The sequence below is a fragment of the Balaenoptera ricei genome, chromosome 2, assembly GCF_028023285.1.
Source record: "Balaenoptera ricei isolate mBalRic1 chromosome 2, mBalRic1.hap2, whole genome shotgun sequence".
NCBI classification, from domain to species: Eukaryota; Metazoa; Chordata; class Mammalia; order Artiodactyla; family Balaenopteridae; genus Balaenoptera; species Balaenoptera ricei.
The window spans coordinates 176078767-176102648 of NC_082640.1; the positions used below are offsets into that span (position 1 = coordinate 176078767).

Sequence of the window (23882 nt, forward strand, 5' to 3'; positions counted from 1 at the left end):
GAGGGTTGCAGGTCCCGCGCGTCCCGCCTGCCTCCGCCTCTGAGCGCCCTGGGCCGCCGGGGCTCGGCTCGCCGGGAAGCAGGGGAGCATCGCTGGCCGGCGGCCGCCGCCAAACTTGGAGGGGGAGGGTGCTGCGAGTGCGAGCGGCGGCGCGGGGCGCGGGGGCACACTGAGTGCTACCGGGGCTGCGGCCGGGCGAGGGCGCCGAGGCCGAGCGGGCAGGTGAGGGGCACCAGCGCCAGGACTGCGCCAGCCCTGCGAGCCAGGGCCGCCAGCGCCAGCGTGCCGGCGTCGCCTCCTCGCCGCGGAGCCACGGTGAGCGGAGCGCGCACGCCGCGCGCCCGCACCTCCTCGCTCCCCTCTGGGCTTCCCCGCCGAGCTCACCCGCGGGCCATGAAGCTTTGGCCCGTAGCCCCTCGCCTCTGAGCCTCGCGTCGCCCGCTCCAGCCCACGCCGCTCCGCCAGAGATAGCACTCCGGCCAGTGGGGCTCCCCATCCTCTGCCAGAGACGGCATCCAGGCGCTCCGGGATGGCGCTCCGCGGTCCCCCGCGGCCGCGCAAAGTTCGCAGGAGACGAGAGATGCTGGGGCAGCAAGTTGGCTTCGTGTGCGCGATTTTGGCCCTGGTGTGCTGTGCGTCTGGCCTGTTTGGCAGCTGGGGTAGGTACTGGTGCGGGCCTGCCCCGGGAGTTGGGGGGCTTGGGCTGGAAAGCCGCGGGGCAGCTCCGAGAGGTCTTCCCTTCCTTCCCAGTCAGGTTGGCCCCAAGGGTTCATCCAGTCCCTTCCCCACCAGGCAGGTAGAGCGCACCCAGGAGGGCTGATATCGACGCTCTGAGCTGTGGTTCCTGTTCCCCTGAGCTGCGCGCGGCCCCTGGGGGCTCAGAACGCGGCTGCAGGTCTGTGTTACTAAGGCGAAAGCCTGAACCACTGGCCCCCTCGGCGCCAGAGTTCTGTCCCTGGGGTGCCCAGGGAGTGTGGGCAGCGCAGCGGCGGGATCCAGGTGTGGATTCTCTTGGCCTGGGGCGGACGAGACTAAGTGGACCAATTTCCAATTTTACGGAGCGTTGAAGGTTGTTCTCTGCGTCCCTCGAAAACCCAGATTCTGAGGCTGGGAACTGAGTCTCAGCTCTCCCCTCGCCCCTGCCAAAGGGGCGCCCTGGGTGTCCTGACGCGTCTTCTCCAAACCCTAAAAATGTTGGGGGCAGTCTGTCCCCTCGGGAGGTTGCTGCTATGTTTCAGTATCACTTCTCAACTCCTCTTAATCCCCACGGTACCAGAACGCTTGTGCCTGGAACCACTATCCACACTCCTTCATCCAAGGAGAGACTGAGGGATTTGGGAGTTGCTTAGGATATACAAATTTAAGATGGAGAGAAAAAGAAACTTGCAAAAAATATGTTTAGGGAAGGGAGTGGGGGATGTGAGCCTAGGTGGAAGCTTCAGAAGACATTCAGGTGGCTAACATTCCCATTTTTAGTTGGACGCTGTGGACCTTCTAGTATTTTTTTTTAGTGTTCTATTTTAATTTTTAATGTCCTCTAGAAACTATTTTAAAAATTTTTTAATTGAAGTATAGTTGATTTATAATGTGTTAGTTTCAGCTGTACAGCAAAGTGATTCAGTTATACCTGTATGTGTGTGAATATACGTATGTATATATGCTTTTTTCCCGATTGCTGTCTAACATTTTAAAAAATGAAAGAAATGGCATGATTTAGCAACCTGGACATGGGGAATAAAGCAGGTGGTCCCTTCTTGAGCAGTTAGGGACAATTTAGAGAGTTTCATATTGATAAAAATCAGGTGGAACTTGATTTAACTCTTTAATACTGCCTTTCAAAACCCAAACTTTGTGATTTGAGGATAAAAGATCAAAAACTGGCCCTGTCCAACAGAAATCCAGAAAGGTTATTTGAACACTTTAGTACCTGGTGCTTTGCAATTGGGCAAGTTGGTGTGTGTTCTCCCTCAATTACAAGAAATAACAAAATACCTAGAGGCTCCTAGATGTCAGCATTATAGAAGAGGTATTATTATCCAGCTGAAGCAGTATGCACATCAGGAGAGGTAAATGAATACTTTAAAGGTCTTAAGGTGAGAATCCTTTTTATTTGCTGGCCTTTAGGAGTTTAACTGCGCTTGGTTATCGGCATCCATACCAGTGATCTCCCTTGTTACTCAGTGTGGCCCTTGGACCAACAGAATCAGTGTCACCTGGGAGCTTGTTAGTGTAGAATCTTGGGTCGTGGGCCAGACCTACTGAATCAGAATCTGCATTTTAACAAGATTCCCAGGTGATTTGTGTGCACATTCAAGGGTGAGAAGCCGTGGGCCAGACCCCATCAACTTTCTCCACCTGTTTGCTGACTTTATCCTTCAGGGCAGGAACGCCTGAGCATGTTTACTGGCTAAGAACTTCATGGTCATCTATCTAAACCCTTTGTTGCACCTGTGAAGGGCTGAGACTGGAGCAATCTTGGCCAAGGTCAGATCACATGCTGACCAATCTGGGACTAGAAACAATGAACTCGATCTAGGAAGCAGATTACTGTAGGTGAGCAGGTGATATTGTGCTTCCAGTCATTGTATCACTCCCTACAGATGGCTCTCAATAATCAAACAGGGCTGTTGCTGACAGAGCTAGATACAGGCGGGTAAGGCCATTGTGAGAATGCAGGCGCCATGTTGATCTAATGGTGTTTGTGACTTATTTTCCAATCCAGGGCACAAAACAGCTTCTGCTAGCAAACATGTTTTACCAGACACGTGGAGAAGTAGAAGGCTGATGGCACCAGTGAATGGGACTCAGACAGCTAAGAACTGCACAGATCCGGGTAAGAGATAGATTCTTCCCCTAAGGCATTTGGCGGGATCTGGAGATGGTGCGTATGCGGACAATTACAGCCAGAGCTGAGAAAAGGTGGTTTTGTGACCCTGAGTAGGAAAGGGTAGCTATAAGGTGTTGAAAGGTAACGTACAGATGTTAATCAGTCGTGCTGCTAAGCAACTCCAGTACTTTCTTTATCCAACAACTGAAAAGATCACATTTCAGAGAATTTAAATTCTCATTTTTAAATTCTCATTTTTAAATTTAAGTTCTCATTTTTTGTTCTCACAATGCTCCTAAAGGCTCAGTGTTCCGCCCCAGCTCCCGCAATTTTGTTTGCCTGGGTGTCTTCGTTTTCTTTCCCTTTTGCTCTCTGTGTCCATCTGATGGAGCTTCAGGGACACAAACCCAGCTGCTGTGGCAGAGGGCACTTTGGGATGACTCACCAGGGTCATACCACCCAGGGTCGCTGCAGAGGTGGGACACGCTGGGTTGCTGGGGCCCCTTCTCTGGAAGAGGAGTTCCAGGTAGCATTGCAGCCTGGTAGATGGGTTCTGCTCGCCCTGGGAGGTGGTTCGATGTGCCTCTTCAGACTTCTCCAGGCGATCAGAGGCTGTAGGGACCCAGTGATGACATCTCGTCTGTTCTCCTGCCAGATGCAGGCTTTGCTTAAATGGGTGGAGATTTCTTCTCAGAACCTGTACGGGCCAGCGAATGGAAGCTGCCTGGGCCTCAGACAGGCCAGTCCTAGGTTTTAGCTCTGGCTCCCAAACTTGGGGGTCTTTGTGAGAAGGACTCAGTGAGACGATGCCTTCAAAAGCTCTTTGGGAACTATGAGGTTTTATTTTCTTATTTTTTTTAATTGAAGTATAGTTAATTTACAATGTTGTGTTTCAAGTGTATAGCAGAGTGATTCAGTTATACATATATATCCTTTTTCAGATTCTTTTCCATTATAGGTTATTACAAGATACTGAGTATAGTTCCCTGTGCTATACAGTACGTCCTTGTTGTTTACCTATTTTATGTACAGTAATGTGTGTATGTTAATCCCAGACTCCTAATTTACCCCCACCCTGCTATCCCCCTTGGTAACTGTAAGTTTGTTTCCTATGTCTGTGAGTCTATTTCTGTTTTGTAAATAAGTTCATTTGTATCATTTTTTAAGATTCCACATATAAGTGATACCACATGATATTTGTCTTTGTCTGACTTACTTCACTTAATATGATAATCTCTAGGTCCATCCACGTTGCTGCAAATGGCGTTATTTGGTTCTTTTTTATGGCTGAGTAATACTCCATTGTGTATGTATACCACATCTTCTTTATCCATTTACCTGTTGGTAGACCTTTAGGTTGCTTTCATGTCTTGGCTATTGTAAATAGTGCTGCTGTGAACATTGGGGTGCGTGTATCATTTCGATTTATGATTTTCTCCAGATATATGCCCAGGAGTGGGATTGCAGGATCATGTGGTAGCTCTATTTTTTGTTTTTTTAAGGAATCTCCATATTGTTCTCCATAGTGGCTGCACCAATTTACATTCCCACCAACAGTGTAGGAGGGTTCCTTTTTCTCCAGACCCTATGAGGTTTTACTATAGATGGGTACCACTTGGCTTTTCCACCAAGTTGCCGGGCAAGTCAATCTTTTTAGGTGTCTGTTTTCTTACCTCTAATATGGACAGAATAGTACTTGGCCTCCTACTCCAGGGTTGTTGGAAGAATCTGGTAAGGCTCTGTATGGGGCTGTGTGCAAAAGGAACTAGAAACCCAGGCCAAAGGACCAGGTTAGGATGGCAGTCTTCCCATGTCTTATTTTCATAGGCAGGTCTTATCTGCATTTTAAAGGTCGGAAAACATCTAGGGAGGAGACACGAGTCACTCAAAATCATGAACCTTACAAGCGGGGAAGGTGGCACTGGAACCTAGGCCTGTGGGTCTGAAATGTTTGGTTAGTTCCATGCACTGAAGAAGGCCAGGGCGTTCCCTCAGAGCCTGTTTTCTACACCATCAACTTCCCTTCCCTCAAGATGCCGTGTGAGAAATCCATTTGGGACACGGAGGCTTTGGTAAACCTCTAAGCGGTTCATCCTCTGCTTGATGGGGCTGCGACTGCGTGAGCTTGCAGGGAAGCAGCTGGGATTCCCCTTAAACTCCCATCTATCTCGGTGACCCAGTGGGCAGTGGTGCCCGTCCTGTCATTTCACCTCCCCCAGCACGTTCTTCCATCAGCCAGAAGTGGCCGGCGCATGTGCAGGACTAAGCCATGAACATGTGTAAGGCCAGGAACTATGGGTCCATCCTCTCTCTAGGCACCTGAGAGGCTAAAATTTGCAGCATCCATGAAAGGAATGCTTAGCTACTCTGGGTAAAGAATCAGGGTGAGTGCATTTTTGACTGGTTTCTAGCTCATTGATGGCCTCATCGTGGGCTGGCTGTGTCCTCCTCCTGTGGCTCCTGTCCCATCTAGTCTGGGCACATTGGCTTAGATGGGGCCCCGTTCTTAGGAGAGAGTCTCCTATGCCCCACTGTTGCCCCTGTCTCTTCAGTATACTGTCTGATCAGAAATTATTCCACTAACTACGGAGCAGTCAGTCCTATTTGGCAGGAAGGACTGGACTTTTGTCCGCCTTGTGGAGAGGGAAGCAAGGAAACCGCAAAATGTTTAGCAGTAAGTAATATTTGGATTATGCTTTGTGTTGACTGTTTCTGGGATAGGGTCCTGCACATAGAAAGGACTCAGTAAATATTGGTCAAGTGATGGAATGAAAGGGCATTTTCGAATATTAAACACTTTAATTCTTAGTGTTTATGCAAAGATGAGGACCACGAGGCTCAGAAGTTCAGTGACTTCCCAAGATCTCTTGGCTGGCAGGAGCATCCCTTGGTCATCTGACTCTGGATCTCATGACCTCCCTGCTCCATTGCACCTGCCCCCGCTCTCCTCCCAGCCCAGGCGGGGCTGAAGCCTGACTCCCCTTCCAGCCTCCTCGTCCCTGGACCACGAGACTATCCAGTCTCCTTTCCATTTCACGAGTGTGTAGCACACACCTGCTGTTGTGTGTCCAGCCCTGCAGTGGGCACTTGGTGGGGAGTAGAAGCAAGTATAAGAGGCCGCCCTTGTCATCAAGCAGCTCACAATCGAGTAGAGAGGACAGAGTCCTGACACAGGAGGACTGCAGAGGTCCCCCAGGCAGCAGCCCCATGGGGCTCGGAGGGCAGTGAGTGACTCCGATGCGGATCTGTGGAGTCCTAGCGTCTAGATGAGGCAGGCCTCTGCTGCAGTGACAGAAAACCTCCCCAAGTTGGGTTTAGCGAAAAAGGGAATTTATTGGCTTAGTCACTGAAAGCGTGAGGTCAAAGGTGAAGTGTTGAGACTCAGTTTCTGTCTCTGGGCTCAGGTGTCAGCCAGTGTGGGGGGGTGGTGACCACAGCTCTGGCTTTATGTCCTCCCAGACCCAAAAATGCTGGGAGAGAGCGCTGGTGGCTGAGGCGGTTCTGCAGAAGCCCCGAGGTTCTGGTGGCTTGGCTTGAGTCACGTGACTCAAGTCACATGACTCTAAGCCAATTGCTTGGCCAGGGGAGTGTTGGGTCTGGACCGGCTTAGACGTGAGTCACAGTCTCTGCCTCTGGAGGGAGGGGACTGAAGCATCCTCCTCCAGCCCCGAACTCTGCCTGGGAGTCAGCTGGGGATGGGCAGTTTCAGGAGGTGGCCCTCAATGTTTTATAACCGTCCTGTTCTGGGGCTGCTGCTGTGACCAAGGTGGACCAGAGCTCCCTTCCCGTTAGAGTGTCAGGGGGGTGACAGGGCGGCAGCCAATGGCTGCCGTCTTTCCTGCAGTTACAGGAGTCACCCATAAAGAACCCCAAGGTTCTTACATCCCCCGAAGTTTCTGCTCTGCGTCCTTCTCCACCAGCTAGAGGGCCCCCATCCTGATCTACCAGATGAGGACTTTCAGGGATGTGGGAAGATGGGGCTTGAAGAATTTCCTGCTGTGTCAGCTCCCAGAGCTGAAGCATCGCCCACAGTAGGTGTTCAACAAACGTTAGTTCACGTTTCCACAAGAACCTCCAGGGAGGGACCCTGTCTTATTTTCTGTCCCCTCTGAGTGCTCCTATTCGCCTGTCAGAGAAGTATTTAGCTTCGTTTCCTAAAAACACGAATGGGACCCTGCTCTAGTCATCCCTTAAGACTTGAGGTGGAAAGTGGGCTCTTTGCTCAGCCTGGGGTCATTTCTCCAGATCTTGGTGGTGTTTCCATCTCATTATTTGTGCTTCAGTGTAAGTGCCCCCCGACCCCATCACGTTACCCTACGTTATTTTTATGACATGTATCTCCATCTAAAATAATTTACTTATTCATCATCTGTCTCCCCTTGAGGGCTACCTTGCTCACTGCTCTATGCCCAGAAGAGTGATTCTTAATCCTGGCCACACGTTCAAATCACTGAAGCACTTTTGAAATGCCCAGGACCCAACCCTGGAGTGTCTGATTGCCTTCGTCTGGGGCTGGGGCCTAGAAATCAGTACTTGCTCAGAGCTCCCCAGCCGCTTCCAAGTTGAAGCCAGGGTTGATGCCCGCTGGGCTGGAGCCCTGCTGGTCAGCATGGCTGGCATCACCTGGGAGCTTGGTAGGAATGCAGAGTCTCAGGCCCCAGACCTACTGCGGAATCAGAATCTGCATCCTAATGAGATCCCCGGGACGGTTCCCATGCCCACCAAAGTCTGGGAAGCACTGGGCTAGAACACTGCCTGACACTCTGTAGGCTTTCAGTAAGTATTTGAATGTTGAATGAAGGCTAACACTTAGTTTAACATAGTGATTTTCCTGAAAACCAGTTTGGTTTCTCTTTTTAAATGTAGGGAAGCTAAAAAAAAAAAAAAAAAAAAAAAAGACTTTTCCATAGCCTTCAGTGGTCAAAATTGGAGTTTGGTTTTTGTTTTATTTTTCTATTTTATCTTCCTCCAGAGGCAGTGGGTCCCTCCCTACAAAATGCATGAAATAGGAACGAGGGGCAGTGACTTTGAACCCTGTGGGAACTGTCTTAGTTCAGGCTGCCAGAATAAAAAATTACAGACCGGGTGGCTTAAACAGCAGACATTTATTTCTCACAGTTCTGGAGGCTGGGAAGCCCAAGGTCAAGGTGTTGGCTAGCTCCATTCTTGGCTTGCAGACGGCTGCCTTCTTGCTGTGTGCCCACGTGGTGGAGAGAGAACTGGAGCTCTGGTTTCTCTCCCTCTTCTTATAAGGGTGCTAATCCTGTCTTAGGGGCTCCACCCTCATAACCTCAAATAAACCTAAAGACCCCCACCTCCAAACACCATCACATTAGGGGGTTAGGGCTTCAACATAGGAATTTCAGAGAGACACAAACCTTCAGTCCATATCAGGACCCAAAGGGTTTCCACACGTTTCTCGGTGGTGACACTTGGAGTGTTTGAAGACAGTTGAGGGTGGAACCGGTGATTCTCACCCCTAGCCTGCAGGTGAGAAACACCTGGGAGGCTCTGAAAGATACAGATGCCTGAGCCTGACTCTGACCTGTGAGGTCCGAACCAGTGCTGGACACATTCTGCGGCTGACTTTTGGAGCTTCTGGGAACCTTGCTCTTCCCCTGCCCGCCGTCTTCTAAGATGAGCTTCTTCTTGTGATTGTCACCTCCCACTGGCCTTTCCTGATCACCCAACCCAAAGTAGCCTTCTGTGTCACTGGTTCTCTTGGTTTAGGTTTTAACAGGCACTAAACTTATCCATTGTTATATTGTTTGTTTGCCTCCCTCAACTAGGATATAAAAGGCGAGCCTCGTTTGCTTTTTAAAACCATAATAGTGCTTCAGTGTTTCCTTTTGTAAAATGAGGGTGGTAAGGGGGGTGATAATTGCATTTATTTCATAGGGTTGTTAGAATTAAATGAGTTAATACCCATCAAGCACTTAAACGCATACATGTTCACACATTCGCTCCTTTTCATTATTATTATTTTTATCTGCTTAGCCCAGAGATGACACAGTGCCCATGTATTGTAGGTACTAGAAAACTATTTGTCAATTGAATTTTATGAGGACAAGCAAACATCTTGACACACATTGTTTGTCTTCTCTTCTGTGAATACATTTCTTGTTTTTTGTTTTTTGGTTTTTTTTTTTTAACCTTTTTGGAGATTTGGGATGCTGGAAGATGGCATACCTTGCAGAACTTGCTGCTGAATAGAAAAACTGATTTTTGTCTCTTGACAGTTAGGTGGTGTTTTACCTTTTGGCTTCTTAGCTGGGGTGGGAATGCCTTCCCCCATTCTTACACTGTCTTTTCCTGCACATTTGAGATTGAGTCAGTGGTCCCGCCTCTACCATGTCACCCCATTCATTTAGGTGCCCAGCATCCTGTGCCTCATGTTTGAAAAGGGAGAGAGGTGCTTGGTTCCCTCCATTGATACTGGAGGAATTTGCTTTGTCATGTTTGGTTTTGCTCCTTTTCAAATATGTCTTTTGAAAGGCCTGGTGGCTATGTGTCTTCGCTTGAGCTGCCATAACAAAACACCATAGACTGGGTGGCATAAAACAGAAATGTATTTTCTCACAGTTCTGGAGGCTGGAAGTCCGAGATCAGGGTGCCAGTAGGATCAGGCTCTGGTGAGGACTGTCTTACTGGCTTGTGTGTGTCCTTACGTGGCAGGAGAGAGTGAGTGAGAATAAGCCTCTGCTGGCCCTTCTTATAAGGCCACTAACTCCATCAGGCCCAGAGCTCGCCTTCATGACCCCGTCTAACCCGAGTGACTTCCCAGAGGCCCCATCTCCAACAGCATTACTTGGGGGGGTTAGTGCTTCAACATAGGAATTTTGTGGGGATGCATTCAGTCCATAGTAGTGTCCACAGAGGGAAGGCCGGGGGCAAGGAGGGCTGACAGAGAGGTGCTTGAGAGGCATCTGAAGTTGAAGGTGGTTTCTAGATTTTCAGGAGAGCAGAGGTGTGGGATCACGTGCTAGGTGGAGGCTTTTTTGTGGTCAGCCTGGCTCTGATCTACTTTTCCTTTTTGTTCCATGCCAAGGCTGAGCTGCAGACCATAGGGAGAGGAGACGGGGTGGTGGAGGCTAGTGCGGGTGTGGGAGCCTGCACACAGGAGCCAGCGTTGAGGCTGGGCTGGGAAGACATGAGATCGCTGAGCAGGTGCCCGCTGCAGTGGGTCTCTGTAGGCGCCCCTGTGCGGGGAGCAGAGGTGCAGAAGGCACGAGAAAGCAAGAGTAGGAGGAGGGGACCCAGAGCTGCAAAAAGTACATCAGGCCGTGTGGGCGTGGAGGTGAGGTGGTACCGGCGATAACATGACGTGTCTGGATTCTGAACGAACGTCTGTCTGTTCAGAGGCTGCTTCAAGGCACACATCCCAAGTCTGAAAGTTGTTATGTAAAAGCAAGCGCGGCGTTGGAAAAGCAAGAATTGAACTTATCCCTGTGGGCAGGGAGATCACAGCTGAGTTACTGTGCCAGACGACAGAGCTGGAGTGCCAGCGGGGAGGGGCTTTCCTGGGCAGAGCAACCTCCAGAGCAGCCAGGTGGCTCCTTGGGGCAAGTGTCACCGTCCACCTTGGAACAGCGATAGGCTGGCAGAGCCACAAACCTGATGGCAAGTACAGGCCGAGGAAGACAGCACCCTGTGATCAGTGTGATCACTCTTGGCTTTTTTGGGGTGGTGGGAGTGGGCATGTTAATACAGTGGGTCAGGTGGCTTGGGGGCCAAAGGTCTGGGTTCTAGTATTGGCTCTGCCAGGATCCTGCTTGGCATTTGGGGTTGATATTTCCCCCCTCTCCCCCCTCCCTCCCTTCCCTGCACCCCCCCCTCCCTCCCCACTCTCTCTCTCTCTCTCTCTCTCTCACAAATACCTCCCAAAACGAGATTACATAGGATAAGTACAAAGACTTCCGGCAGCCAGGCAATGCCCTGTCTCAGTGTGTACGAGCGCTTTCCTTCTTGGCGATGGCAGCTTGTCATGGGGAAGGCAGATGTGTGGAATTGTGTCCCAGCCCACCGTTACTGGCCGGCCACGTGACCTATAGCGAGTTATATAATCTCTCTAAGCCTCAGGTTTTCTCTTTTGTAAAATGAGGATAGCAGCATTTCCTACCTGTCTCATAGGGCTGCTGCAAACCTTAAATCCCATGATGAATTGAAGTACTTAAGGGTACCCATCACATCATTGTAATCATGGCTAACACCAGCGTACTATAGGCAGGTGCTGTTCTAGGTGCTTTCTGTGTATTAACTTACTTGCTCCTCATAACAACCCTTTGGGTAGGTGCTATTAGTGTCCTCGTTTTGCAGATAAGGAACAGGAGACTCAGAGAGGTTAAGTAACCAGTCCAAGGTCACCCAGCCAGCAAGAAGAGACAGGTGTATGGTAGAGGCAGGGAGAGAGAGATTTAATAGACTTTATTTTTAGAGTAGTTTTAGGTTTACAGAAAAATTGAGGGGAAAATAGATTTCCTGTATTACTTCCCCTCTTCCCATCTTCCCCTGTTAATACCTTGCATTCCTGTGGTACATTTGTTGTAGTTGATGAGCCAATACTGACACATTATTATTAACCAAAGTCCATAGTTTACATCAGGATTCACTCTTTGTGTTGAACATTCTGAGTTTTGATAGATGTATAATGACATGTATCCACTGTAACAATATCATACAGAACAGTTTCACTGCCCTAAACATCTGTGGAGCCAAGGTTTTTAATTTGGATGGTGTGAATCGTGCGCCTATATCCTTATCCATAATTACGAATAAACAGGGTAGAAAAAGACAATTTAGAGATGAGGACTTGCGTTGCAATTCCAGACTCCATCACTGTCTGGGTGCCCCCTGAGGAACAGGGAATGCCTATCCATTGTAACAGCAAACACCTGTGTGGGCACCACTTCTTGGTATGTTTCTAATACCGATTTGTTTGCAATCAAAAGTTTTGTTGTTGTTGGTTTTTTTTTTTTTTCCTTTTTGCCTTATCCAAACTATTGGGGCCATCTGCTAGCAATCTCGCCTCCTTGCCGGGCCATCTGACTTCCAGATTCTCCGCTCTTGACGCCATGCGGGCCTCCCTCAATCCAGAGAGCACCCACTCGGCTTCCTCTTGAACTCTGAGGATCGTTTCTCCTGAGTTAAAAATGGAAATCATTAAGCATTGCCATGTGTTGCCTTGGGTAGAAGAGATCCAGCCGTTCAACTCAACAGCAAAGTCAAATGCTTGAAAAGCGTTTTTTTTTTTTTTTTTATTAAACATTGTCCATTATGAAGAGGCCATTGGAGCATAGCATTTTACTAAAAAAGAAGAAAAGTAAGTGTGCTGGAATAATTTACAGTTTCTCCTGGAAGGACAGTGGATGTCTCCCTTGGGAAAGGAAGAGAAGGTCACTGTGTGGCCAAGAAGCAAAGGAGCTCTCTGCCCAGTGGCTTGTCCCCTTGCACATGGGAAAGTGCCACCAGTTTCTGGGTCCACAGCTCCCTTTGCTAAGTCAGCACAGGACGGGGCTCCAGCTCTGGGTCTCATGTAATTGCGCGAGAAATTAATTGCAATGTGCATTTCTCGACTGTCTACACAGCCTGTACTGTACTAGGCTCTGAAGCTGGAAGGGACCCAGTCTCTGCTGTCAGAGAGTGTGCACTGCGCAGGGGAGACGGGGCTTAAATAACAGACAGAGCCCCCTATGGCAGATACCTCCAGAGGAAAGAGCCCGGTGGTTCAGGGCAAGGGTGCCCTCCCAGGAGGAGGTGACATCTGAGCCCACCCTGCAAGGGTAGGAGGTGGCAGTGGAAGGACATTCTAAAGCAGAGGGCTCAGTGCTTAGGAAAGTGCTGCCTGAGAAGGTGCAGCAACATGTCCTACCTGAGCAGTGCTTACTAGCAACCACGCATCGTGCTCATGGGCTGTCCGAGGGGAGAGAGAAAACAAACACTTCCTAAGATTACCATGCACAATAGTTAAGTAATTAGGCTTTGGGGATTTAGCATGGAGTCAGTGCTCAACCAGGGCTAGGCTGAATCAGATTACTTTTTTTTTTTTTTAAAGCAGATGGAGGTCGGGCTGGGCAGTATGCTGGGGCTGTCCAGGATGAAGTTGGTAAACTGGCTCACATTGGCCCTGCCCCAAGCCACAATTAAGGCAGTCACCCCAATTCACAGGTTGTGCTGGGCCCAGAGCAGGTTGTAGTTAAACTAATAGAAATATTTGCTAGTCTTTCTGCACTAGGCTGTGAGCTCCTTGAGAACACAGCTGTGTCCCCTGCATCTTTGGCTCTAGGACTGAGGCCGGAGTCAGGCATAAACTCAGCTTGCAGCAAATAGTGACTGGATGGACAGAGGCCCTCGTTCTACCCGTCAGGGAGCTGCGGCCCCCGAAAGCAGCTGCTTTCTCCCTGGCTGTCTCCCCCCCTAGCCTGCTGATGCTTAGGGACAGATCCAGACACCCAGCCAGGAGGAATTAAGAGTTATGAGCTCAAGGGTTAATAACATGGACTCTGGAGTCAAACTGCCTGGTTTCCAATCCTGCCTCTGTCCTTAGTAGTTACGTGACCTTGAACTAGTTACTTTATCTTCTAACCTCAGGGAAGGGGCAGGGTTTGTTTTGTTCACTGATACATCCCAAACTCTGGAACAGCACCGCGAGCACATGCGTGTGTGTGTGTGTGTGTGTGTGTGTGTGTGTGTGTGTGTGTGTAGGTGTAGGTGTATAGAAGCCCGTACAGCACCTTCCTCACCGGGTTGTATGTGCTAAGTGTGTTAATCTATATAATGGGTTTACAGGAGGGCCTGGCACAGAGCAAGCACTATACAAATATTTGCTGCTGAAATTACTTCCAAAAGATAACTCGAATTGAACATAATTTTATAGGATAAATTTTTAGAACTGAAAGATTGAGGGTGAATTTCGTAAAGGCGGCATTTGCTTTATTTCAAGTAAAAACGTTAAATTGACATCTGGACTTATGTTTGCTTGTTTCTCTTTGAGGACAAGAAGCTGTTGATTCTTTGAAGGGCTGATGGTGAGACGGCGTAGACCGTGCAGGCCGCAGTGGACCCCTGTGTGTGTTCCACATCTGGTCCTTTCTGTTGGTGAAGGGGGACCTGATGAATGAGATCTGGAATTTGGAGACCAGAGTTTGCGTTCCGGCCCTGACACAACCTGTGCATGAGTCACTTTGACTATTACAGCCTTAGTTTCCTGCCTGTGAAATGGGCATAATGATGATGCTATTTATCCTAAGACTTTTTAGGGTCAAATGCTGTGCAAACATTATTACTGTTGTTTGCATAACTATAGTAGATGCTTAACCCTTCGAAGAACATTCCTTCCTAGTGAAATAGAGAAAATCAGTTATTTGGGGCTTTGTTATTTGGGGCTTTTCAGAATTGACTCGTAAAACCGCAAATAGGATTTGGTGCAAGCATTGCGCATGGCCCGCGTGCAGCAAAGCCCCCGTCGGTGGAGTGTCTGGCTAGAAAAGAAAGACACAGGAGGTCTTTTAGAACATCCTTTCAGATACCAGCTTTTATGACCCCCTCATCAGTTGATCTCATTTCACACTATAAATGTCTGACATTTGATTCCGTTATACATGCCAAGTTCAGGGACCAGCCTTTTAGCTGGGCTGATCCCACACCAGCTGGTTCAGCTCTGTGCCTAAGATCTGTGTTTATTAAAACAGGCACATGGATGAAAAAAATTACGTAGGAGGCCTCCTGTGGGCAGTTTCTCGGAGCTCAGGTAGGAAACCATTCTTGGGTCTGATATTTGGCTAGACGAGCATTCATGGAGCGACAGTGTCTGCTGAGCCCGTGGGGAAATGAAAACTGACCTAGATGTGGACGCTGCCTCCAGGGAGCTTCCATTCCAGTTGAGAGGAACAAAGTACAGAACTGACCTGTAATATGAGGGGGGATATGAAGTGTTCCAATCCTGGGGGTAAGGACAGAGGAAGGACAGCTCAGTCCTAAATGTCAGGATCAAGAGCATCACATCAAAGGGGGCCCTGGGGACGGGCCTTACACACATTCCCTTGCTGAGCCTCGCAGCAATCCTGGGAGGGCAGCTGGCAGGTATTATTGTTGTTGTTATTATATCCAGTTTACAAAAGATACAGGGAAGGCACAGAGAGCTTAAATAGTTTGCCTAAGTTCTCCTAGCTCGGAATTGGCAGAGTGGGGATTGGAACTCAGGCCGCCTGTCCCCATAGCCTGTGTTCTTTGGGGAAGATGATGAAGGGTCCCCTGGCTAAGGGACAGTTAAGGGATAAGCTTAGGGCATAAGGTGTATGGGCGGGTGTGGGAGGCTAGTCACCCTGTAACAAGCATGTTGGAGTAAGAGCCTTAGACCCCCGAAGGCCTTGGTACCCTACCCTGTAAGCAGTGGGGGCCACTGACGGTTTCTGAGCAGCTCTGTGCTTTAGGAAGATGACTCAGCCGGCAACATGGGGGATAACTTCAATTAAGGTAATATGTGAACGTTCTTCGCATCAAGCCTAAGGAGCTTTTTAGGGAGAAAACAAAGTGAAGACAGGGAGAACAGTTCGGAGCTATTGCAAAGAGATTTAGGCAAAAATGATCGTCTTGTGCAGGTTGTAGAGGAATAGACGGAGAGAGGCAGCTTCTGCAGGTCTTGGCAGATGTTGGAGGTAGGAGTTGTCGGTTCTGATCACAGATGCAGATAAGTGGTCCCAGCACCACCATTTTCCAAGACGGGGGTGTGGGAAGCACTCCTTCCTTCTTTAGACTTGGACCCCTCTGCAGGGACCCTTGCCCAGAACCTTGTACCGAGGACAGTGGCTGGTTTCTCTCCTCTCTTTCATACTCTGAAGTGCGCATCTGACAGACACTCATTGGCCCTCTGTGAGTGGGGCCCTGGTCGGTGCTGGGATACAGAGAGAAGTCCCTGTTCTCAGCCCACAGGTGTCATCGCCTCGTGTGACCTGGAATGACACTCTAATGCCCAGCGTGGCTGGAAGACATCACGCACCATGCAGCATTTGAGATGTGCTTTGACACAAGTGGGTATTTGCTGGGCAGATGGGAGTGTGCGACATTCCTGGTGCTGGGCACGGTGATTGCAGAGATAGGGTGGTAAGAGAGGACCCGGCCGGATCAGGGATGAGAGTGGCGTTTTCAGCTGGCTTTGGGTTCAAGTCCTCGGGTGGGCGTGGTGGGCCCTGTGGCTGCATTGCACCAAGCCCGAGGGGCGCTGCTTCTCCATCTGACTCGTGTAGGGTGGCAGATGCGGTTCTCGGCCTCGGGGAGCACAGCCGAGAGGCGAGGGAGCACAGATCACCACGATCCTGTGCTCCTTCTGCACGTTGCCTCTGTGTCGGGTCGCCCGGTTTATGACACGTTTTATATCAGCAGAGCTTAAGCCCCACGGGATTTTGCAGAGGCTTTTGCTGTAAGTGACACGTAGGCATTTAAACAAAACCCATAGGGAAGAGTTTCTGAAGTGTAGAGCATTGTACAGACTTAGCAAAGGGAAGACTGTGGCCCTTTTTCTGGGGGACAGCCGATACTCAGAGCCTCACCTGCCCCTCTTCTGCTTCTCTTCGCCCACTCCGAGTATTCAAAGGGGCAGCTGAGTGCTCGTCCTGAAAGGATTCGTGTCATCACGTGGGCGCTTGGTAGAGTGGCAGCAGCCCAGCCTCCCTTTGTCGCCTGGTGGCCTTTGTGTCTTACCTTATTTGGAGATGAACATCCCAGGACAGGGACCATGTGAAATGCCCTCTGTGCTGATGAGCTGCCTCAGGGTGGCCGAGGACCTTGCCTGACCCGCACGGTGAGGACAGCGCACTGGGTGGGGGCCCGGGATGCAGGACCGAACTTGCAGGACGTGGATCGGAGCCAGGGACGGGAGTCCCACCGTCGACAGGCTGGCCTGCAGTCTGGAGGAAACCCATTACCAGAAAGAAGTGGAGCCTCATTGGAGACCCGCAGGAGTGTCGATAAAGGTGATTAATGGAGTAGATAGAATGACTTAGAAGCAGAGATTAGAGCAGCTAAGTAGCTCTGGCTTATTACGCCTCTGTCAAAGCAGGCTGTGTGGAGAAGGGGCACTTGACACTGTTCTGCAGTGATTCACCTGGTTGCAGGAGGCCACACCTGGGGAATCCTCAGACCAGGAGGGGAAGAGCCAGGGGCAGCTCCCCTCCCCTAAGTGCCTCTTAAAGGAAACCTTGGCTCCGCAAACAGCCTCCCCAGGAAAGTGGAGGGAAGCCCCATCACCTGGGCTATTTAAATTAGGTGGGGCAGTGCGCTGGCGGGTTTATAAGAGAACTGGCTGCGGAGTGGACTGGCCGTGCTCTCGCATCTTTTCTCTAATTTCTGGGTAATTCTTCTGTGGGTCTCGGAGGGGGAGCCCTTGAAAGAATTGCTTTGAAATCTCTTTGATCATTTAAACCTTGCTTGTTTTCCCTTAGCTGGCAAAAATTCCAATGTAGCATGGTGTGACAAGTATCTAAATGACTTGCGGGCTTTGGGTGACCCATATGCATTTAGAGGAAGAAAGAAAGAAGAGCGGGATTGGTATCTAATTTGCAGACCACAGGCACTGGGCAGGGGTTGCTGCTGCTTCCACCGCCCCCAAGCTCACAGTGAATACTTAGAATCGCACAATGAAGTCAGAGGGCCCCCAAGAGATCACGGTGGGGGGGGGGAGCGGGGAGGAGGCACGTGTTGAAGCTCAGAGCCGTGCCTCTCCATCTTTAATGTGCCCACGGTCACCTGGGGACTTGGTTAAAATGCAGACGCAGGAGGTCTGGGGGAGGCTGAGGTTCTGGGGTGCTATCAGCGCTGCTTCTTTGGAGTAGTGAGAGTAGAGTCTGCCTGTTCTACGTTTGGGTCCCAGCTCTGCCAGCGAGCTGAGCAGCCTTGGGCAAGTTACTTGGTCTGAGCCTCAGTTTCCCCATCAGTGAAATGGGGGCTATATTGCTTACCCAGCAGGGGTCTTAGTAGAATTCAGTGAGATCATGGCTGTCAGCTGCTTTGCTTAGCGCCGTGACCAATACATAGCCAGAGTTTGGATATGGAAAGCTTGTGCTTAGAGCTTGGTCCGACATTCTCCAAGCTGCTCCGAGGAGCCCCGGTCCCTCACGGTGGTCTTGCCCCTCTCCCCATCTCTTGCTCAAAAAAGCGTTCGTGATTGGATAACTTTGGGGAAGACTTGTAAAGTCTGCCTCTAGTGGAGACCGATTGGGTCACAACAGCATATTCAAGGTTCTGAGATATTCTGCAGTAAAGAAATATTTAAACTTAAAAATTTGTATCATGGGAAAAGACATAACATAAAAGTTACCATTTTAACCATTTTAAAGTGCAAGGTTTAGTGGCATTAGGTGCAATCCACATTCTCGTGCAGCTGTCACCGCCATCCCCCTCCAGAGCTTTCTGTTCATCCCCAACTGAAACTCCACACCCGTGAACCAGTGATGACTCGTTCCCCTCCCCCAGCCCCTGGCGACCTCCATTCTACTTTCTGAGTTTGACTACTGTAGATACCTCATGTAAGTGGAATCATACAGTATTTTCCTTTTGTGTCTGGCTTATTTCACTTAGCATAATGTCCTCAAGGTTCATCCATATTGTAGTGTGTGTCAGAATTTCCTTCCTTTTCAAGACTGAGTAATATTCCATTGTGTGTATAAACCACATTTTGTTTATCTCTTCATCCATCATTGGACACTTGGTTGTTTCCACCTTAGACTATGGTGAATAATGTTGCTATGAACACGGATATACAAGTATCTGAGTTTTACACTTTTTTCAACCTAGTATTTCCCCAATATTGGTGGGGAGGCGTGTGGGTGGAAAAATGCTGAACAGTCCAACCCACTCTCCCCAACCCTGTATATTACAGCCCCGGTGGGACTCCCAGGTCTGTCCCTGAGGTCCTCAACCCTGACTGTGTTTTAGACTCACCCAGGGAGCTTTAAAAAAATACCCATGCCTGGGCTCCACCCTGGACCAATTAAATGAGGATCTTTAAGGTTGGGACCTGGCCAGAGGTATACTCAAAGCTCCCAGGGAACATTAATGAGTAGCCAGGGGTGGGGGGACTTGCAGAGGTTGACACCCAGTGGTGGTGCAGGGCGGGGGTGAGAACTGAGGTGCATCGAGTCCCAGGATGTCACGGGCTGTAGCCGCTCCACGAGTCTCCCCATCACCCAGATCGAGCTCCTGCCCTGGAGCTCCTGCCATGGGTGCCTGAGAGCAAGGGCAGCCCTTGTGTTTGGCAGCCCCTTGGGCTCCCATAAGTCCAGACCATATTGAAAAACGTCTGTTGTCCATCTCCGCTAGGGAGGCCTTATCCTCAGTGGGAGAACCCAGATGGAGGCAAGCCCATGCCTGCATGAAATCACCGAGGCTGCCATTTAGTGCCGCAGTGTGGACCTGCCTCAGCGTGGTGTGCAGAGCTGAATGCAGATGAGGCGAAGCATTGCTGATTTTGAGGACAGTTTTTGTTTACAGAGGGCAGTAGGAGCACCACCGTTCAAATATTTCTCAACTGGGAAGATCACTGTTGACCCTTCTTGTCACTTTGAGATTGAGAGATTGAGTTTCTGGCCTTCATGCTGTCAGCCAGATGGCCTGGGCTGGTACACACCGCCCCCTCCCTGAGACACGGATTTGCCTCAGCAGGACTTGACCTTGGGAGCCACGGTGTAGTGGTCTGCCATCCCTGTTTAATTTCCAGGAACTTGCAATCTTGACTGCCCAGTCTCACTTTGGTCTGATGTGTCATAGTGTGGAGGAAAGACTTAAAGGCATTTAAATTATTTTTTCATAGCATAGCATGGGCCCAGGAGAACAAGCCAAAAGCCTGTTTTTACTCCAAGTTAAGCCTTCCAGCTCGGTCCTCTCTTTCCAGGAGTGTATGATCCTGGGGTCTTTTGTAAGGAGATCCTCAACCCCAAAGAGATCACAGCAGCGTTTTGCCCGGTCCTGCCGGGCAATACACCTGGGAGGCTGGGGCGAGGTGAGCTCCAGGGGGTCCGCTCCTTTCCTGCGCTCGGGAACACAGTTTACAGGAGCAGAGCTGCTGAACCCATGGTAACCAAGCCCACACATTCACTTCAGACCTAATAACCAGTCCCCAGCCAAGCTGCAGAGCCTGGGGACAAGAAAATCCCCTTCTGATTCGGCACACCTGACCATGGTGTCATGGGGCGGTGGACCGTCCCCCTCACTCTTTCCAGTTGGGGAGAGTGGTACCCTTGGTTTGAACAAACTGGCAGAAATATCCTCAAGCTGTTTTACTCCATAGAGATATATGATATGAAAGAAATGATTAAAAAAACAAAAACCCTCACAACAATGAGTGATTTTGATTCTTGACCCTATCCTCCTTTTAGGGAGTCTTTATGGCTTTTTAATGACCCGGGTCTCCATCCACTATGCAGGCGGAGGATAAAGGCTGTTTCTGCCTTTCTGTGTACCAGGCTCCTCCACGCCCATCTTCGTGCAGACGTTCCTTTGAATTGGTTGTGAAAATCCATCACGAAGACTAGACCACGAAGCAGGGGTATTTGCCATTCTGGGTTTGAGAGGCAGCCTAGGATCCTGTGTGGGTGAGTTGGTCTGGGACTTCTGTGAGCTGCAGGCATTAGAGATTGATCATCTGGCAACTGGCTTCGCTGGCTGTTGAACGCACGTCCCTGCTCAGCTCACCCCATTCGCGGTGCAGCTGCCTGTCTGGTTCATCTGTCTTAGAAGTCCGCGATTTCCCTTTCTGCTGCTTCCGTTTTCATATAACCCAGTGTCAATATAGCAACAAGTGGCAGGGGCAACCCTGAAACTACTTAGTAGACCCGGTCCCTCATGGTTTGCTTGATATGGTTTGTTACGACCCATCTGTTCGTTCACCTCTTTTCTCTCCCTTAACTGCATCTTGGGAGTTGTCTTTTGGATGCAATCTGGGTCTTAAATTGTAGTACCCTGTCGTCTCTTTCCAGGAGTAGTTGGCTCCTGGAAAGAAGTAAGTTTGCAGAATTATCAGAAATTCACCATCACTCTCCATTTGATTGAATAATCTTTATTTTGAGTTTAGCTAGTCCCTGAGGCCAGATTTTTCCCGCTAGCTTCTCAGACCGACTGGTTCCCCACTCACACCTCTCCTGCCGCCTCTGGGCTTGAAGTGTGCTAAGGCGATGTGCTCACTCATTTATTTACTCATTTACCCAAGAAATTCAAGAGCTGCTGATGTGGGAATCACTTTGCCACGTGTAGATGAATCGAACAGGGCTCACCCTAACATACAGTGCGGGAGGGAAGAGGAATCATGAATCCAAATATTAGCATGTCATGATGAGGAAAGGAACTGCTTCTGCAAAAAAAAAAAAAAAAAAAAAAAATCCCAAAAGTCAAATGGAAATCTAGCTCTTTATTCCAAAAACTCATTCTCACATGAAATAAGCATTGCTTAAATGCCCACCCTATGGTGCAGAATACCATAGGCAGATAACTAAATACCAATACCAATAACTAAGATACTCTCTGGGGATAGAGAGACATTCAGATCTACATACCTTCAGAGGCAGACGAAGCCATGTGAAGGCCCAGAGAAGCAAGAGGTTTTTCCTTGTGGGCCTTCATGGAGGAGCTGGCCTTAAAGGTGGCGTGGACAACTTTTGACCCCACGGATGGAGGGAACTACATGGACCCGGACCCTGAGGTAGGACTTTCTGTGATGATTTGTGTTATTGTCTGCACTTACTTACTTCCAGACCTTCCCGTATGGGGGGGGGGGGTGTGACTTGTGTTATAGGGCATTCAATCCATTGACACTGGACATGGACATGAAGCTTGCTTTGGCCAGTGGCACATGAGCAGATATGACTTATACTGTCTGAACAGAAACATTAAAAGCCGTGGTGTGTTTCTGCCAGCTCTTGCTCTTTTCCCTTTCCCACGAAGATGGCATGCCCTGGATGCGGCTTATCCTTCTGCCTGGATTCTAGAATGGCAAGACAGGAGAAGCCAACCCATGATTGCCAGTATATGATGCAAATAAGAAATAAATGTGTGTTGTATGCCACTGGTATTTGGGGGTTGTTTGTTACTGCATCATAACAGTCATCTAATGAAAGTTGACTGATACAGTCTCAGTCGTAGAATGGTGTGGTTTGCTCACATGTAGTGTAAAGCGAGGGGGAGATTTGGGGAAGAGAGATTGTCCTAGAATCAGATGACAGCAGGTTTCTGTTGTCCAGCTAAGGAGTTTGGATTTCTTACAGAGGCAGTGGGAGTTGGGAAAGGCTTCTGAGCCAAGGATTGATGTGATGGGGAACGTGCTTTGGGAAGATGACTCCAACCTCAGGACAGAGGATGGAACTGGTTCTGGGGAGATGTTTGAGGTTGTTTGCGGTCCAGGCAGAAGGTGAAGAGGGCAGGGACAGTGGAGTAGAGACAGGATCCAATTTCAGAGACTAGGTCATTGTCAGATTAACATAGACCTGGCAGCTGCCTGAAGGTGAGGGAGGCAGAGAGGCGCAGGGGCCAGGTTCTTGCTGGTGGGGGGGGGGGCTTTGTCTTGGTGGACCCTCCACAAGCTGGGGGAAGAGCTGACCTGATGTGCGCCATCTGGCCAGCTCACCAAGTGTCTGAGCACTGCCTGTTTCCAAGATGCTGCATTTTGCTGTGTCAAGACGAGAGGTCTGGGGAGACATGCCAGGCATTGGGTGGACTTCAAGTTCACTCCCGGCTTTAGAACTTCCTAAAATTCTGCTGCTGCACAAACCATTGTGCAAACAGGGTAGAGGTGTGGTGGGGCCTGACTAAGGAGACAGATGGAATGCCTGGGGGGATGGGGTCCAGTCGGGGTGCACTGTATCCCAGAGCAGAATGCAGGGTGACCCCATGAGGGACTCGGGGATTTGGCCTGCCCCACTCATTGATCAGTGTGTAGTTGTCCCCCTGTATCCACAGGGGATTGGTTCCAGGACCTGCAGGGATACCAGAATCCCAGGGTGCTCAACTCCCTTATGTAAAATGGAGCAGTAGTCGGCCCTCCTTCTCCACAGACTCTGCATCTGTGGATTCAGCCAACTGTGGTTCGAATCTTGATTGGTGGTTGGTTGAATCTGGGGATTCGGAGCCCACAGACATGGTGTGCTGACTGTAGTAGCATCACTCCTTCATTAATCACTCATTCAGCAAAGTGGTTGAAGTACCAACTCTGAAGCTGGACTGTGTAGGTTTGAGTCCTGGCTCTGCCATTTACTAGCAGTGACGTTGGGCAGGTTACTTATTAACCCTTCTGTGCCTCAGTTTCCCCATCTGCAGAATGATGATGACACCCCTGAGGTGAGGTGTCTTAGTGAGGGTTCAATACATTACCATAAGTATAGCACTTAGAGGAGGATTTGATGATACACAGTAAGGGCTGTTGCAGTTGGGGGAGGGCAGTATTTATTGAGCACCTACTGGGTGCCAGGTACTGTGCTAGGCACTGGGGATACAGCAATAAACAGAGTCCCTGCCCTCGTGGAGTTTATTTGAGTGGAGAAGGCAGCACATAAATTTGCAAATAAGTAGATGTATAATGTCAGGTGAAAAATAGCACGAGGAAAAATAAATCGGGATAAGGAGATAGTGACCAGGATGGGTTTGGGGATCTAAAATAGGGTTTTCAGGAAGGCCTCTTAGTGGACGGGACCTGAATGTGGCAAGGGAGGGTGTCTGGCTATATCTGCTAGGGGAAAGGGGAGTTGTGTGTCAAGAGAACAGGAAGTGCAAAGGCCCTGAGGAGGCTGTTTCCAGAACGGCAAGGGGGCTATGTGGCCAGAATGTAGTTTGCTCATTGAAATACTTCCATTTCTTTCTTAAGGAAATTGAAGCTTTCTGCTTCTATTACAAGTTCAGATTTTATAGCAAATGGGATAGAGAGTAGTGCAGGAATATGGAACCCTGTTGTTCTCAAGCCTTTTTTAAAAAAATTTAATTTTATTTATTTTTTTATATAGTAGGTTCTTGTTAGTCATCCATTTTATACACATCAGTGTATACATGTCAATCCCAATCTCCCAATTCATCACACACACAC

General features: G+C 49.5%; 1 protein-coding gene across 2 annotated transcripts in view; it reads left to right on the forward strand.

Moving 5' to 3' along the window:
• Positions 1 to 505: 505 nt before the first annotated feature.
• SLC24A4 (solute carrier family 24 member 4) overlaps positions 506 to 23882 on the forward strand; it is a 165953-nt gene continuing 142576 nt past the window's right edge. For both annotated transcript variants that reach the window (XM_059915819.1, XM_059915821.1), the window contains exons 1-2: positions 506 to 659; positions 2723 to 2833. In XM_059915819.1, coding sequence (XP_059771802.1) covers positions 530 to 659; positions 2723 to 2833 — 241 coding nt within the window. In that variant the 5' untranslated portion in view covers positions 506 to 529. The remainder of the gene's footprint in view (positions 660 to 2722; positions 2834 to 23882) is intronic.